At 48.8% G+C, this 17,222-nt stretch overlaps 1 protein-coding gene across 3 annotated transcripts; it reads left to right on the top strand.

The window, feature by feature from the left end:
• Positions 1-540: 540 nt before the first annotated feature.
• PLAAT4 (phospholipase A and acyltransferase 4) lies at positions 541-15,717 on the top strand. 3 transcript variants are annotated; one of them, XM_070488051.1, is made up of 5 exons: positions 541-797; positions 3,643-3,751; positions 5,552-5,820; positions 13,968-14,117; positions 14,630-15,717. In XM_070488051.1, the coding sequence occupies exons 1-5, from the start codon at positions 789-791 to the stop codon at positions 14,774-14,776; spliced, it is 684 nt and encodes a 227-aa protein (XP_070344152.1). In that variant the 5' UTR covers positions 541-788; the 3' UTR covers positions 14,777-15,717. The 3 variants fall into 3 exon arrangements, with proteins under 3 accessions (XP_070344152.1, XP_044605748.2, XP_070344153.1); XM_044749813.2 differs by having other exon boundaries at positions 13,884-14,117; XM_070488052.1 differs by lacking the exon at positions 13,968-14,117.
• Positions 15,718-17,222: the final 1,505 nt, after the last annotated feature.

Here is a 17,222-nt window from a genome sequence, read left to right as displayed (position 1 = left end):
AATGGCCTATGGGGTCCACGGGGGATTGACACTTCCGTGCCGCTAAATGCTGCCCCTTCGTGCAGCAGGAACACTTGCCCAGGGTTTCTGTTGGAAGAGACCTGGGGTCTCTCAAGCAGGGGCGGATTATCAGGCTCCCCTCCTGATACCAACCCTAATATCAGTTTCCCTACATTAAACCCAGCATATATGGGGTTAAAACCAAAGCACTCATTCCCTGCTTACTCCCTGGCTTCCTGGTTCCAGAATCCACTGTCCTCCATGGAGACAGTCACAGCCAAGGACAAGCACCTGGATTCGCTATCTCCTCCCTGCAAGGAGCTACAGGCTGGTGGGAAAGCTGCTGACCAGCGAGGCCATATGCTCCCCCTCCCCTACCTAAAACCCCCAGTAAAAACCTTTCCTTTTAGCTTTTTGAGGAGTTTGGGATTTCAGCGTTAGCTGCTCTTTCTCCTTGCTCAGCGCTGTGCAATAGTAAAATTCCTGCTTTCTTCCACTACAACCGGTGTCAGAGATTGGCTTGCTGTGCAATGGGTGAGCAGACTCATTCAGGTTCGATATCATCCTGCTCTGACTGCTTCCAGGTGCCTTTAAAGAACCAGTGATTCCATGTTTTCATATAAGTAATCTTTGGCCTTTCCCTTTAGAGCAAATACTTAGTGTCTGTTTAAAAATGTTTAGTGTGGAGTTGTTTTTAAAGAGTGTCAGAAGGAAAGCGAAAGTGAAAGTCTCGACTTTGGTATAAAAGCTGATGCAGGAGCAGCAGAACCCCAGAGCCCCGGGACACCATGGCTCAGGTAAGTCCCTGGGACATTTCCATCCATGGCTCTACTGCCGGGGGGCCACTCTGCTGCTGCAAAGAGCTCAGTCTGGGTTCCTGGCCTTGGGCAGAGTTAACTCCAGAGCTCGGAAATGCTTTAGAAGGCTTTTGTGCAAAACTGTATTTGTGATTTAAAAGTCCCTTTTCCTGTGGACTGAGAAGCCTTCTAGCACTGTAAGCCTCTCCTCTGTGTCTGGCACAGTGTGTGTGGGCAGCTGGGAGCCCTGTGTAGGAGGAGCTGTGGGTGTCTGGGAGCTGTGGCTGCCTGAGCTGGGGGGTGTTGGCCATAAGGGGACCTTGGAACTGGGAAGTGAGTGAACCTCCCACCTTGTCTGCTCAGCTGCTGGCTGGAGTGTGGGGCCTTCTCAGCTCCAGTCCTTTCTCTCGCCTCTTTCCTCCATGGAATTTGTCCTTCCTTGTTAACTGCATTCTAATTTTAGCATGTCGAGTCTGAAACCTCCCTTCTTATCAGCCCTTATGTCCAGATTGAGGAAAATTCCAGGGAGGGGCAGGCAGAGCTCGGTGGTGTGCAGCTGAAAAGGAACCAGCTGACTCAGGCTATTATTAGAAACGGGGGAAATCTTGGAGGTCACACTGAACACTCTAGAGGGCAGACCACCCTGGGTATAACCGGGTTCTGAGGAAGGGCTTTCTTGCTGCCAGAACAGAATCAGGGCTCTGTTGCCTGGGAACCTGTCTCCCTACAGGCAGGGCCCAAGCTCACAGTTCATCTCCCACCAGCTGCTGTGGACGGAGCCCAGGCCTTGCCTTAGCCTGTTAGCTTCAGAGTGAAAAATCTCTTTGTGATTCCAAACTGAAGACGGTCTCTGGGCCTGTCCCGCCTGGCTGAGATGGAGGAGGTGCTGGGCGGGAGACCTGTCCCGGTGACCCTCCAGGCCTCTTCCACATACATTTCCTTGGCCCCCATTCCAAGCCAGACCCATCGCTGGATCCCAGAGATGCAGGGAGGCGGGAAATGACAAGTATACAGGATCCGGCTTGAATGGAGCTCAAAGCCTAGAGGGTGTGCAGACAGGCACACAGTCCATACAGGGAGAGGTGGAGGTGCCGGGGAGCCTGGGGACCCAGAGAGCAGCCGCCAAGCCAGGCTGGGGTTTTCTGGGTAGTTTCCCAGAAGACTGATGTCTGATGGGAGGAGAGACGTTCAGTGCAGGGGCGGGTGGGTGGGGGTGGGGGAGGTGTTTGGGGACAGAAATACCTCATTTGCAGAGCATCAGAGACAAGAGCAAGCTTTGGGGTGAGGGACAGGAAGTGACTCAGTCAGCCTGGGGGGAGCACAGATCACAGGGAGGGTGAGGAGGGATGAGGGGGCGCTGGTCATGAAGGGGCTGGGAGCTGCCCAAAGTTGTGCCCTGTGCCCTGGGGCCAGTGGAAAGTCGTGGCCAGATGGGCCCTCTGGGAGGGCCACAGTGGGTCCTGGGGAGACCGGATGTGGAGTGGCAGGGAGGGACAGGGGGAGAGGAGCCAGTCTGGATAACTGTGGGGGAGTTCCCTGAATTCCCAGAGTTCCCAGTACCCAGAATCTGGGCAATTCCCAGAGTTCCCCAGAGGCAGGGACAGAGTTGCCCTGAACCACGTCAGTGGGTGGAAGGTGGACGAGGAAGTGAGTTCAGGAGAAACCTCCCGGGTCAGCGTTGGTTGTTGGTATTGGCGTGAGGAAGACGATCAAAGTCAGCTGACCCCTGGTCTCAGATGGGGCAGCCTGCAATGAGGGATGCAGGAGGTTTGTCATTCCCTGAGATCAGGCACAGAGAGGGAGAGAACCTAAAAAATTCTCCAGTCACGAAGCTGCAGTGCCCTGGGCCAGGACAGTGAGGAGGGGAAGGGCTGTGGAAGGGGAGGAAGGCAGGGATGAGTCAGACCCGGGGGAGACGCGGCCGAGAAGACCCAGCTCGGCTGCTTCCCAGCTGACTGTTCTCACACAAGTCCCTTCACCTCTCTGATCCTCAGCTTCCCACCTGAGCGGCAGAGGGATGCTCCCTCCCTTGGAGGAGTGGTGGATGTTGCAGTTATTGTAGGAGAAGGGCCCACAGAGGTCGGCTGTGTGCGTGCAGCAGCCCCCTCAGTGCTGGAAGCTGGGCGGCCCCTCAGGGTCCCCCCAAAGGCTCAGTTCCCGTTAGGATGATGTCAGTTGGTGTCTCTCAGGTGGGTATCTCCAATGATGGGCGTCCTGAGGATGAAGGAAACAGAGTCTGAGGAGAAGGAGGTGCCTGGTGCAGCCATGCACAGCCAGGGACAGGAGGCACGATGAGGACTTGAGGGTCCATCTGGGAAGGATAGGGAAACTGAGGACTCACCTGCCCGACTTTGCTGGGGATGTGCTTGGGGCTGCCACATGCAGACTGTCGTGTCAACGCTCTCAGGAGCACAGGTACAATGTACCTGCATATATGTGTCTGCATCCTCAGTATGCAAACATGCACACATAACACACACATACACCACACACATACACACAACAAACCTACATATAGGCATTACATGCACATATATAAGTGTGTGTGCACACACACACATCGCACAAGACACACACGCATAATATACACACTGCACAGATCCCCACTCTCCCACTTCACAAGGTCATTTTTTCTAGGCTTCCAGTTCCTGGTTGTGGGGGGACCTCTAAAAGTGACAGCAGGCTGAGGACCTCAGAGGGACCAGGAGCTCCTCCCGCCACCCTAGGCTCTCACCAGGTGATGAATAACAGCAAGAACGTCCCTGGTCTGAGCTGCAGCTCACCAGTGAGGAATCTGCTGTTGCCTAGATGCCTGTCAACACCATCTCGGTTTTTTCTGTTGCAGTTTTGTGTGGAACCTGAACCTGGAGACCTGATTGAGATTTTCCGCATTGGCTACGAGCACTGGGCCATCTACGTGGGAGGTGGTGATGTGATCCATCTAGCTCCTCCAAGTAAGGACTGTTGAAAATATAACTTTCAAAATATTTGTTAATGTCACGAGATCAATGGGAAGAAAGAGCTGAGCAGGGGAACCCTGAGTTGGATTTTCCCTGAGCAGCACTTGAGCAGACCCCACATCCATGTCCTGTTGAGTCATCACAGGGGGTCCCATAGGTCCTGACAGAAGCAGGAAAAGAGCTTCGTGGACTCATCCAGTGAAACTGGGGGCCTTCAGCCTTCGGATCTGTCCAGCTGACCAGTTTTCTTTGGTATGCAGACTCTCATATGACTTTAACCAGCAAAGTTTCTGAAGGTCCATGGTCTTAAGGTTTCTCTTAAAGAAACTTTAAGGTCTATGGTCTTAAAGAAAGAGGCATGTTTCTCAGTGCTGTGTCATTTGTACTCATCTGGTTTCACAGACAAGGTGTCTTGAGAGTATTTACTTAACATTCCTGAAGAGAAGCAGCTCTCAGAGGTTTACACATAAAAAAAATTTCTCATACAAGCACATAGTGAGTACATTGAACTATTTATTTAACTCATTGATAACGGAAGCAGAAAGATGATAAAGTCAGTTGGAAGGAGAATGCAGGGAACAGATGTATGTATAGTCAATGAAAGAAAAAAAAGCTGGAATAAGCCTGTCAAATTAGATGCAAATTGTTTGTGTCCTACAGAGCAGTGGTACCACAAACTTTGATGTTCTCTTCTCCACTAAGCGTCTGCATTCTTACTGGACAAAAATCATTGTCGTGATGATCTGAATAATATATTTGCCTCTTATCGGTTTTCTACAGGTTGTCATCTACCTTGGTAGAATTGTAAAAATATCTGAATTGATGGTAAATGGTAAAACAAGTCCACTTCATCCAGATGACCCTGAGGGGGGCCTGCCAGAGAAAGCGTCACAGGGAGGATGTTTGATCCTTTTTGTGTCTAACTTCCAGGGTGTGGACAGTTGTTTTTTAAGGACATTGCTTCTAAGTGCAAATATCAGACTTTAGATTAGAAACATACAATAAGGATGCTTATTAGCGAGCTCATTAGTGACTCTCCCTCTTGGAAAATTAAACCTGGACTCACCCTAGGATGGAATTTGGATTCCATGAGCTGATGGCTCTTCTGTGGGCCTCGCCATGTGCCCAGAGCGGTGCCCGGTCCTAGGAGAGAAGACACTCACGTGAGGGATTCCCTAAGGCTCAGCTCAGCGCCGTGGAAGGAGCCTGCCCTTTGGAGCTTGAGAGAGGCAGCTTCACACTCGGGTTCTGGGACTTTCCACAGCACAGAAAAGTCTGAAAATGTCTGTCTGGGTCCAATATTGTTCGTAAAATGGAGATGATAATATTTATTTTGAAAGTGAAAAAGGAAATGACATTAGGTAATATGTGAAAAGTTTCCCAGCATAGTGTCTGAAACACAGTGGGTACTGACACAAAAGTGATGTTTTTCTGAAATTCACAAATACATAAAGGTAAACAAAGAACAAATATGATTTACTGTCATTGAGTATAATGGCTAATTTTGTGAACAACCTGAATGTTCACTAACAGGGGATTGGTCAAATAGATGTACATTCATTTAATGGAATGCGACGGCAGCCATGACAATCCCATCAGTCATTGAGTTGAAAAATACTCAAAGGTCGTTGAGTTAAAAGAGAAAAATCTGTGACTCCTCCAGTCGCATTTGTGAAACGACAAACATGGAAAGCTCAATAGTGGATTCCCTTCATCTTTCTTTCTCGTCCTGCCCCTCTCTCTCACTACCTAACCTTCACTTACAGCTCTGGGTGACACTCTCTCTGATTCCAGGTGAGTACCCTGGGGCTGGCTCCTCCAGCATCTTCTCCATTCTGAGCAGCAGGGCGGTGGTGAAACAGGAGCCGCTGAGGGATGTAGCGGGGGGCTGCCGCTATCGGGTCAATAACTACTTGGACCACAAATACAGACCACAGCCTGTGAACAAGATCATCGGTGCTGCGAAGGAGAAGATTGGTGAGGAGATAGAGTACAGTGTTCTGAGCAGGAACTGTGAGCACTTTGTCACCGAACTGAGATACGGCGCAGCCAGCAGCAGGCAGGTAAGGCCCTCTTTGGGGTGGTCCCTGTCCCTCCTGGAAGTCTGCTTGGGGTGGGGGTGAGCAGCTGTGCAGCCAGAGGGGAGAATCACTGTGAAGGATGCAAAATGGGCTCTCAGGGACCCTCTGGCTGGGAGCAAGGACATCTGAGCTCAAATCTGGGATCTGCTTCTAAGCCAGAGTGTTTCTGGACAGGTTACTTCCTCTCTGGGCCTCAGTTTCCGCAAGTGCAGGAGGAAGAGTTAGTTGGAGGGTCTCTGGAGTCCTGGCCACTTCTGACATTTTGGGACTCTTCAGCTCTAAGGTCCACCCTGACAGGCAGCTACTGAAGCCCCCAGGGTTGTCTGGGCCAACCCAGGACCATGGCAGGTCTCCTAAGGCCCCCAAAAGCACTCAGGCAATGGATGCTCAAGGTTAGGGGGCCTATGTAAGAGCTCAGGAACATTTTTATGTCAGATCCTGGAGCACAGCTTCTACTCTAGATGCTTTCATAGTCTTCCAGATTCATTATCCCAAAACACATAGCTAATAAGTGGCAGCAGCAGGATTCAAACCCCAGCTGTCCCTGTCTAGAGTCTTTGTTTGTTCCTGCCACACTACAGCACCTCCAGGGCTCCTGGCCCAAGTGGTTGGGTAGATGGGCGACCCTGCAAGAGATGAGCATGAGGGCGGGAGGAGCAGGTTTAGGGGGAGAAATCAAGAGTTTGGACACAATAACGGGATGTTTGAGGAGGCCAGAGCAAATAATTCATAATCAATGTATAAAACAAAGCTGGGGTGAGTTTATTACATGAGTCAGTTTGGAGGATGATGACCTGGGAGAAAGCAACCTTTACCAAGGAAGGAAGCACTCCGAAGCAATGGGGTGTACAGAGTGGTTATATGCCATCTTGGGACAAGGAACATACATCAAATATGACAAGAAGATGCCTTTTACTACCAGCACGAGATGCTTTTCTGGCACAGCAGGTCAGTGGTCAGCAGGTCTGTGGTCATGAGATGAGCATGACAGGTCAGTAACTAATCTTTAGTTTCTGGGAAGAAATGCTTATCTATAAAGAAATGTTGATATGGGGGAGGCAACATTGCTATCTTTAAGGGCATCATCCTTGGCTTGGGGACATTATAACTGTTTAAAGCAGGTGTACAATGCATGCTTGACTGTCCATGTCAGCCCTTTCTGGAAAAACAAGGTCAGGACTGATTAGTTTTACACTGAATGGCTTCCTCATAGACTCCAGCATATCTTATTGCTCATCATTTATTTATCCCCAGTTAGACATCTAGGTGCAGATAGTGTAGCAGTTGGACACTTGAGTCTGGATTTCAGGGCTGAGGTGGGGCTGGAGATGGAAGTTTCCAGGCTGCACTTGTGGACAGTACAGAGTGCACAGTGAACTAAAGTGCCATGGCTTCGCGAAACCTCCCCTCAGCTTCCCCCACAGCCCCTCCCTCGCAGGGGAGCAGCCCAGGCAGAACCCAGACCACAAACAAGTCCCCAGTCTCACCCCCGGAGCAGTGGCTCCAGAAAACCAAGAACAAAGCCTGCTCCCTACCCACCCCGAGTCAGGGACGAATGTCCTCACCCAGAAGCTCACACAAAAGGAGTCCATCAGCCCATCCTGCAGGTTGTCAGGACAAGCCCAGACAAGCCCACCACTAAGTGGTCACGACTTCCTGTTGTCCCAGAAATGGGGCCTCTGGGACACAGCCGGCTCCCTCCCTGGGAGAGGACTCTGGGCTGGCCAGCTCAGAGGAAAGCTGAGAGGCCAGGCCCCGGGGAGGACGGGAGAATGAGCATGGATTCCAGGCCCTGGGGAGGGAGGGAGAAGTGCCTGGACTTGCTGTGGACTCTGAACACGGGCTGCTCACTTCCAGGTGAAACAGGTGGTGATTGGAGGAGAGGTGACCCTGGGACTTGGAATCCTGGGTGTCATTGGATATTCTCTTTTGAAGAAACGATATCAAAACCAATGACAGCCTGAAGGAGCCACAGAATCCTGCATTAGAAGCCGCTGTGGAGGCCAGAGGAGAGGGCCTCCCACAGCAACTCTGTCTGCCTGACCCTCACACTTGGGCAGCATGTAGTTCCCTCCCTCGCTTTTCCTCTCTCACTGGCTGGAGGATGGGGTAATTGTACCAAGACTGAAGAATCGATACATGTATCTATCTGTCCCTTCAGAAAGGGACACACTTTCACTGTGTTTTTGTAGACTTCTGACCCAGAAAGGAAGAACGTACCATTGACTCAGCGCCTGTTGGTACTTCCAGCAATGTCTAGCTATGTAACCTTGAGGGGAGCTCTTGACTCTCAGAGCCTCAGTTCTTCCTTCTTTGAGATGTGGGTCATGATCCACTTCATGGTGACATTGTGAGGATCAAATAAGATGATGTGTAGCAGACCCCTGCACGATGTCTGGTACCTGGCAGGTACTCAGTGGATTGTCTATATCATTCCGTGCACACTGACCATTGTTGTAATTATAAAGCTTTCATTTCACTCTCGGGGGGGAAAAAAGCTTAATTATGTCTCGGTTTGTCACAACACGTGGTGCTCGAATCCCCTGACAACACATAAACATCTCCCAGCACGTTTCCACTGACCTCCTTCCCTCAGCCCTGTTTTTAGATAGTGTTTTTCTTTTTTAGCTCGAATGTCTAATCCTTACCCAGCTGTGACTACCAGATGCAATTATGTAGCTTTCCATGAGCAGATGGCCACGGCTCAAGCTGCCCCTGGGTTGAATGCTGAAAATTAGCCCCCTCGGTCTTTAGGGCTGTGAATACTCTGTATGATGCCAAGTGAGGGCTACGTCATCATACATCTGTCCCAACCCACAGAAGGTACAGCACCCAGAGTGAACCCTAATGTCATCTATGGCCTTTGGGTGGCTATCATGTGTCAATATTAGTTCACCAATTGTAACAAAAATGCATCCTCTGCTGTAGGATGTTGATCATGGGGGAGGTGATGCATGTAGGGGGGCAGGAGGCCTATGGGAAATCTCTGTAACTTTCTTTCAATTTTGCTAAGAATATAAAACTGCTCTAAACAATAAAGTCTTTCCAAAAAAAATTGGCCACCTCAAAATGTCCCTCTGCTACTTCCCAGCATGCCCTGGGTGTGGTCTCAGAAGTGTTGGATCCACATATTCTTGTGCGTCTTCACCCAGCCTTTGCCACCAGTGACCCTACTGAATGGCCACTCCCTCTGGGCATCCTCCCCCGTGGTCACCACAGCCCCTACCACTCTGCCTTGAGGATTACAGATGTCACCCTCCCCTGAGCGGTACCTTCCCAAGCATGCAGTGCTGGTGGGCCCCTTAATGCCCCCAGCACAGTAGAGATGAGGCTGGAACCATTCACAAGACTCCCCTGGAGGCTCAGGGCTTTCAGAAGGTTGAAGAACAAAGAGAGTAATTTGAAATTGCTTCTACCAAAGGGGGCCTTGCTCAAATCCCCAGGTTGAAATGTCTGCCTCCATATTGAAGTTCCAGAAGGTCCATGCCTGCCTTGTCCCAGGGCTACCTTTGGTCAGAGGGCCCCGCTGCTCTGTGCAGAGTCCAGGCCCAGTAAGCAGAGAACTGAGAGAGAGCCTTTCTCCCTTCCTGCTGTCTAAGGCTCGCCTCCTGGGCCTCATGACCTGTCCAGGATCAATTGCTCCAGCGCGATAGACAGGGGAAGCGTCCAGGCCCTTCCAGGGGGAGCTTGGCCTATGCTACCAGGTCACATCCCCCTTATGATTCTCGGGTGTCCACGTACCTGCCCTTCATGGCGATTCTCACAGCTGCCATTGAACACTGATCCATGTGGTTCTTTAAAAATCTCCCTCTCCCCATTAGACCTGCAGGGACCCCAAGAGCTGGGACTGTTGGAATTTGTTACACTGGGACCCCATTATTCACAATGCCTGGCTTACCATAGTGCTCAATAAAAAGTTGTTTACTTAATTAACAATTTCATTATCTAATACATAGAAAATACAACTCTCTGTGATTGGGAGAAAAACTTGCATATGAAAAAAAAGTTGTGACCTTCCCTGTGAATGTGAACACTCGCCAGAAGTGTGCTGCTGTGAAGTTTACAAATACATGGGGCCAGTTGCAGGCCCCTGCTGTCTGCACTGACTTCTGTGAACAGGATTTCTCTAAAATGTGAAAAATATATATAATTAATAAAAGCATACTTTACTTTCTTGTGATAAGCTCAGAAAATGGTTGCGCTACAACTGGACATCCCTTGGTGTCAGCAAAACCTTTTTTTTAGGACTGTAAATTGCTTTAGAGAATATGCGTATATTCCACAGACTGTATTTCAGCTCAAAAAAAGTTTAAGAAAACTGTGACTGGTGCTGGAGAAGCAAGAATCCTGAGGCCTGTATAGTATGACTCTGATTCCTCTTTCAACATCATTCTGTTACTTTTCTAGGACAGCATCTCGGTCCCCATCTCGGAGCTGTAGGACAGCTGGCAGGACATAGGGAAGTCCCCAATGCTGCCCTCATGAATGGCTAGGCATTTTCCTCTGTGTGCATCCAGCAGAATCACCATGTTCTGAAGATGGTTGGGATCTGGGACGACAGGGACATGAATGGTACAAATGAGCTCTCAGGCTGCCAGCTGACTGGATGCCCCATGGAGATGTCCTCCAGGGGAGAGCCCTTGTGCTGCCCTGGATGGGGGTCAGGTGCTTGGGGAGCCATCTGCCAGGGTGACAGCAGTGCTGAGAGCAGTTGTACCCCTCAGCAGTCCCTCCTGAGGCAGAGAAAGGGCCAGTGTCCCAGCTCCTTGTGGCCGAGTCACCTGGAGACCTGCCACAGTCAGCACTGGCCACTCCCATCAGTCTCTCTGCAGGTTTTGGGGGGACGGCCTCCTAACCCCAGTCTGTTTCTATCTGCCCACCTGGTGCCTGAAATTTGCCATATTGAATTCAGGTTTTAACATTTGCCTTCCCAGACAACATTTGCATTCAATCGCTTCTTAAGGTACTGGAATTTTAGTAAAAATGAGTCCTATCATGGCTTTTAGATCACTGGTAGGACATGGAAGAAATGGGACTTTGGACGGGTAAGTCTTGGTGTGTGTTTGTGTGTGAGGGTGTGTGTAGCCTGCAACCAGGGTGGTGGGGAGGTGGGTGTGACTGCGGTGGGTTGGTTCTTTGAAATAAGTGGTCAGGGTGGGAATGGGGGAAACTGCAGGGGTCAGGAAAGAGGAATGTTGAAGTGGGAGGTGGGGAACACGAAGACGTAGCCCTCCCCAGTTTTCCTGGGAGCCCCCTCCATCCTACACAGCAGGAGTGTCAGTCCTTCTCTGGAAGCTTCATGGTGATCAGGGAGGCAGAGGGCTCCATGCACGCCTCGGGGAGGGGCTGGATGGGATTGGAGGTGGAAGATCCCTCCGCCTTTCTTCCATGCCCACCCCTCAGGGCAGATGTTGGCACCATCAGACTGCTCTCTACACCCTCCTGTCTGCTTTGCTTTCTGTGGGCAGCCCTAGCCGGCCTCTTTCCTTTAGACTTTTCCAGAAAGGAGTCATGCTCAGTCCCTAGGCACATTCTCCTGCTGCCTCAGAAACAAGAGGGATAGAGGCTGGGTTCCCCCAAAGACTCCCAGGTATGGCCAGCTTCTACTCAGGAAACCATACCCAGGGCAGCAGGCTGGCGCTGTGTCTGAAAGAGGCAGTTACCACAATCTCTGTATCTCTGATCACTGGATGTTTTCCAGATTAGCACACTGAATGTTGAAGATAGTTTGTCCTTGGAAAAATTAAGGACTTGATGACCAGCATAACCAGGGCTAGAAATGATCTCTTGTTGGTGAAGTGGGTGCTGTTCATGGGAGGCTAAAATATCTTAGACCCTCCCCACCCGTATAGGAGCAGAGTGTGAGAGAGAAGCCTGCAGAATGTTCTTTAGGGGCGGCACCTGAAGCTTGATCCCTAAATGTGCCGGTGCCCACCCTCTGGTCTGCATTTCTGGTTACCTGAGGCTGACTGTTCCTGCAACAGAATCCTGCTCTGAGTGAAGCTTTCATGCAAGATTTAGTCACAGCACCTAAAAGCTGGATTGTCTAGTATTTCTATTTTTAGTTTTTTGAGGACTCTCCATACTGTTTTCCACAATGGCTGCACCAGTTTGCGTTCCCACCAGCAGTGTATGAGCGTTCCCTTTTCTCCACAATCTCTCCAACATTTGTTATTTCTTGTCTTGGTAATTATAGCCATCCTAAAGGTTGTGAGGTGATACCTCACAGCAGTTTTTGATTTGTATTTCCCTGACAATTAGTGATGTTGGATATGTTTTCGTGTGCATGTTGGCCATCTGAATATCTTCTCTGGAAAAATGTCTATTCATATGCAGAGCATATTTTGATTGGGTTATTTTTTCATTGTTGAGTTGTACGAATTCTTCATATATTTTGGAAATTAACTCCTCATCAGATATATGATTTGCAAATATTTTCTCCCAGTTGGTGGGCTGTCTTTCATTGATGGTTTTCTTTGCTTTACAGAAGTTTTTAATCTGATATAGTCCCATTTGTTTACTTTTTCTTTCGTTTCCCTTGCCTGAGTAGATGTGATATTCGAAAAGATACGGCTAAGACTGATGTCAAAGAGTGTACTCCCTATATTTTCTTCTAGGAGTTTTAGGCTTTCAAGCCTAACTCAACTCTTTAATCTATTTTAGCTAATTTTTGTGTGTGATGTAAGATAATGGTCTACTTTTGTTCTTTGCCATGTAGCTGTCCAGTTTTCCCAACACCATTTATTGAAGAGACTTTCCTTTCTCGTTTCATATTCTTGGCTCCTTTGTCAAAGATTAGCTGTCCATAGATGTGTGATTTTGTTTCTGGTCTCTCAATTCTGTTCCATCGATCTGTATGTCTGTTCTTGTGCCAGTACCATGCTGTTTTGGTCACTATAGCTTTGTAGTATAATTTGAATTCAGGGATTGTGATGCCTCCAGCTTTGTTCTTTTTTCGTTAGGATTGTTTTGGCTCTTCGGGGTCTTTTGCTGTTCCATATGAATTTTAGGATTCTTTGTTCTATTTCTATGAAGAATGCTGATGGGATTCTGATTGAGATTGCATCGAATTTGTAGATGGCTTTAGGTAATATGATCATTTTAACTGTGTTTATTCTTCCAAATCAGGAGCATGGAATATCTCTCCATTTCTTTATGACTTCTTCCATTTCTTTCATTAATGTCTATAGTTTCCAGTGTATAGGTCTTTCACCTCCTCAGTTTATTCCTAAGCATTTTATTCTTTTTGTTGTGATTGTAAATAGGAGTATGTTCTTGAATTCTCTTTTTGCTAGTTCGTTATTAGTGTATAGAAATGCCACTGATTATTGTATGTTGATTTTGTATCTTGCTTACTTTACTCTATTTGTTGATTATGGCTAATAGTTTTTTGGTGGATTCTTTAGGGTTTTCTATATATAGAATCATATCATCCACAAATAATGAGAGTTACACTTCTACCTTTCCAATTTGGATCCCTTTTATTTCTTGCTATAGTAATATATATTTTAAAATAGGTATGATTTGATTTGAGTGCTTACTATATTCCAGGTGCTGTTCTAAGCCTCTTACTCCTGTTAACTCATTTAATTCTCACAACAACCCCACAAGGTAGGTACAGTACTGTTGTTATCCCCACATTACAGATGAGGAAACTGAGGCACAGAAACAGTAAGTCACTTGCTCCAGGTCAAAGGACTGGAAAGTAGCAGAGCCAGGTTGAACGCAGGCAGCCTTGCTCTAACACTTAGACTATTTGCAAAATACTTAAGACAATATCTGGCACAAAGTTAGCACTCAACAGATGTTAGCTATTATTATTATCATAATTATCCCTATTTTGAGGAGCGGAAACTGAGGCTCAGGCAAGGTAATTTGCTTCCCAGTGGTCCTCCAGCCAGAAGGTGATAACATGGGGATTCATCCTAAGACTCCATCAGCGGTTGCCACCCCTCTGAGCTGTTAGGTGTCCAAGGGCTTGCCTGTTTCTGCGAGGGGATCTTCCAAATCTTCCAGCCCTTCTCCCACCTCCATCCTCCCATCAGGGTCCAGCAGCCACAGCCCAGTGGAGTCAGGGAGACATGGCCTGGCAGCTATGGAAGCTGAGTCCCTTCTCGGCCCTTCCACAGTTTCACACTGAGCCTGCGGGACAAGGCCGCCCATGTTCCTGTGACACTCAGGGCTCCCTTTGCAGACAGGACTCTGGCCTGGATCTCGCCCTGGGGACGGAGGAGCTGATCTCGGCCCCCTTCCTCTTCTACCCCCAGCGATTCTTCGAGGTCGGTCAGAAGCAAGTGGCCTCGTCCCTTCGCCCCACAGGGGTGGAGTGCAAAGCAGCATTCCCATCCTGGAGACTGGGAGTCACTGGGGAGGTGGGGAAGCCAGAACCCACTGGGGGAGAGAACACCCATGCCATGGCTCTCAACCCTCCATGGTGGCACCAGGGAGTCCACACCCAGAAACCCAGATTTAATTAATCAGGTGGCCCTGGCAACAGCATTATTAAAAAGCTCTCTGATGACTCCAACATGCAGCCAGGGTTGAGAATCACTCCTCCAGGGGAAGCAACCCCTGTCACAGATGGTGAAACTGACACCCAGGGCTGGGAAGATCCTTGTGGAAGGTCCCAGTGGGCTGGTGACAAGCTGGGCCTCTTGTCCTGTGCTTTTGCACCACATGGGTCCAGTCCTTGTGTCCTCTGAGGGAAGGAGGGGCTCTCTGGGTGGGGAATCAGGCAGGTGATGGAGGGTCTATCTGGAAGCCTGCAGCACATCATGGCCTCGTTTTCCAGGTGCTGCTCCTGTGCCAGGAGGGAGGGCTGAAGCTGGCGCTCAATGGACAGGGCATAGGGACCACCAGCCTGGACCAGCCAACCCTGGAGCGGCTGCGGGAGCTCCGGATCAGTGGCAGCGTGCAGCTCTACTGTGTCCACCATTGAGGAGGGATCCAGAGGGCCTGACCAGGGAAGAAGAAGGCCAACCTATGCCTGGAGCTACACAGTATGGCATGGCTCTCCTCCTCTCATTGGACTGTCCACCTGTCACCACCATGTCACGCCTGGCTCGCTTCTGGGACCATGAGCCTATGTCTGCAGGAGTGTTGGGCCCCACAGCAGAAGGAAGGCACAAGGGGGTGAAGGCTCCTCAAACTCTGCCCCTCCCTCCACCAGGAGCCTGAGATGTGTCTCATCTGCCTTCAGGACCTAGAGCAGGAGGCTGGTTTTGTAGCCCAACAAAGACACCCAAAAATACAGTAGCCTAAAGAATTTAGACGTTTATTTCATTCTCCTCTAACAGTTTAGGAGAAAATGGTCCAGGTCAGTGAGGCAGCTCTGCTCCCCATGGACCTTCAGGGTCATCCTGGTCATCGTCCCGCCACTCCCAGAGCATCAGCATCATCTCCCAGGCTGATGCTCAGTGGCAGCCATGTTTAGGTTTCAGCCACTGGAATGCAAACAGGGAATGTGGACAAGGCCCCTGATTTCCTAAGCCCAGGGCCTGGGATTGGCACACAGTGTTTTCATTCTCTCAGGGGTGAGCACGCAGTCACATAGGCATGCTGTCTGCAAGGGAGGCTGGCAATGTTCTCTGGGGGGAGGGCGGGTGCCCAGTCACACTTCTATTACTGCGATTCCTGGTATCTTTAGGTTTATTTACACCCTCTTATTGTGTGTTTTCTATTTACCATGCTATTTTTTCAGCTTATATTTTCAGCTTTCTTGCTTGCTGTTGGATTGATGAGATCTCTTTATCATCCTCGCTTTTTGTTTAGACTGATTTGTAAGTTATAGATATGGTTTTACACCTCTGGTGGTTATCATTACTGTATATTTTATTTTTTTATTAACACAATAAAATTGACTTTTTGGAGTGTGTAAAATTCTAGTTTTAACATATATATAGATTTGTGTAACCATCGCCACCATCAGGATGTGTAAGAACTCCTTCAGCCCAAAAACGCCCTTAGTCACCCCTTTGTCGTCAAACCTCCTCCACCTCCTCCCTGAGCCCAGGTGACCCACCAATCTCTTCTCCATTACTACAGTTCTGCCTGTTTGGGAATGGTGTGTAAATGACGTCATATAGAACGTGGCCTTCTGAAACTGGTTTCTTTCACTCAGCATTATCCTTTTGAGATTCATCTAAGTTGCTGTGTGTATCAGCGACCTGTTCCTGTTTATTAATCAATGGTGTTCCATTGTCCCACAATTTGTTTACGTATTGACCCACTGAAGAACATTCGGGTTGTTCCCAGTTTTTGCCAATTATGAATAGAGCTATTAAAAACATTTATGTACAAGTCTCTGTATGAACATAACTTTCCATTTCTCTAGGTTTAATACCTACTAGTAGGATCAATGGACAAGACAAACCTGGATTATACTGCTACAACATAAAGGAAGTGTTATAGGTTGAATTGTGCCCCCCATTCATATATTGAAGTCCTAACCCCCAGTACCTCAGAATATTACTATATTTGGAGATAGGGTCTCTAAGAGGCAATTAAGTTAAAATGAGGTCACATGGATGGGTCCTAATCCAACTGGTGTCCTTAAAAGAAGAAGAGATTAGGACACAGACACACACAGAGGACCAATCTTGTGAAGACATAGGGAGAAGGCAGCCATCTACAAGCCAAGGAGAGAGGCCTCAGAAGAACCTACCCTGCTGACATCTTGATCTTGGATTTCTAGCCTCTAGAATCATGACAAAATAAAATTCTTTTGGTTAAGCTACCTTGTCTGCGGTATTTGTTACAGAAGCCATAGCAATACACTCTACCTTCAAAACATATCAAGAATCGAATCATTTCTTGTTGCCTGGAAGACTGCAACCTGCTTTTCCCGCCTCGACCCTTGACCCCACAGACTATTCTCAACAGGGGAACCAGTGAATCTACGAAAACTACATAAGTCAGATCATGTCACTGCTGTGCTCCAACCCTCCAGCGGCTCCCACTTAATTCAGAGTAAAAATCAACACCATTACAATGGCCTGTAGCCCCATGTACATCAGGTTCTTGTCAGCTCTCGGCTGTCATCTCCTATGACCCACTCCCCGGCTCCAGATACCCTGGCAGACACGTGCAGCCTCAGGGCCATGACAATAGCTGCTTCCCCGCCCAGGACACCTTTCTACATATTTGCCCAGGGCTCATTCCCTGCCTCCTTGAGTTCATTACCCAAAAGTCACCTACTCGGTGAGGCCGTCTCCAAACACACTATCTGAACCTGCACCTCCCCACCACCCGCATCCCCATTCCCGTCTCCATTTTTCTCAGCTTTGACCATCTCATATAGTGTCCATCTCACTATATTTTTGTCGGTCTCCTGGACAAGAAGATAAGATCCACAATGGCACCTATTCTTATCAGCCTTCTTCACA

The sequence above is a fragment of the Equus asinus genome, chromosome 17, assembly GCF_041296235.1.
Source record: "Equus asinus isolate D_3611 breed Donkey chromosome 17, EquAss-T2T_v2, whole genome shotgun sequence".
In the NCBI taxonomy this organism is placed as follows: Eukaryota; Metazoa; Chordata; class Mammalia; order Perissodactyla; family Equidae; genus Equus; species Equus asinus.
This window is presented reverse-complemented; position numbering and strand designations above follow the sequence as displayed.

Coding starts and splice junctions, on each gene's coding strand:
- PLAAT4 (XM_044749813.2), top strand. Junction 3,752..5,551: donor GATCCATCTAGCTCCTCCAA/GTAAGGACTGTT, acceptor CTCTGATTCCAG/GTGAGTACCCTGGGGCTGGC. Junction 14,118..14,629: donor ACCCCCAGCGATTCTTCGAG/GTCGGTCAGAAG, acceptor CTCGTTTTCCAG/GTGCTGCTCCTGTGCCAGGA.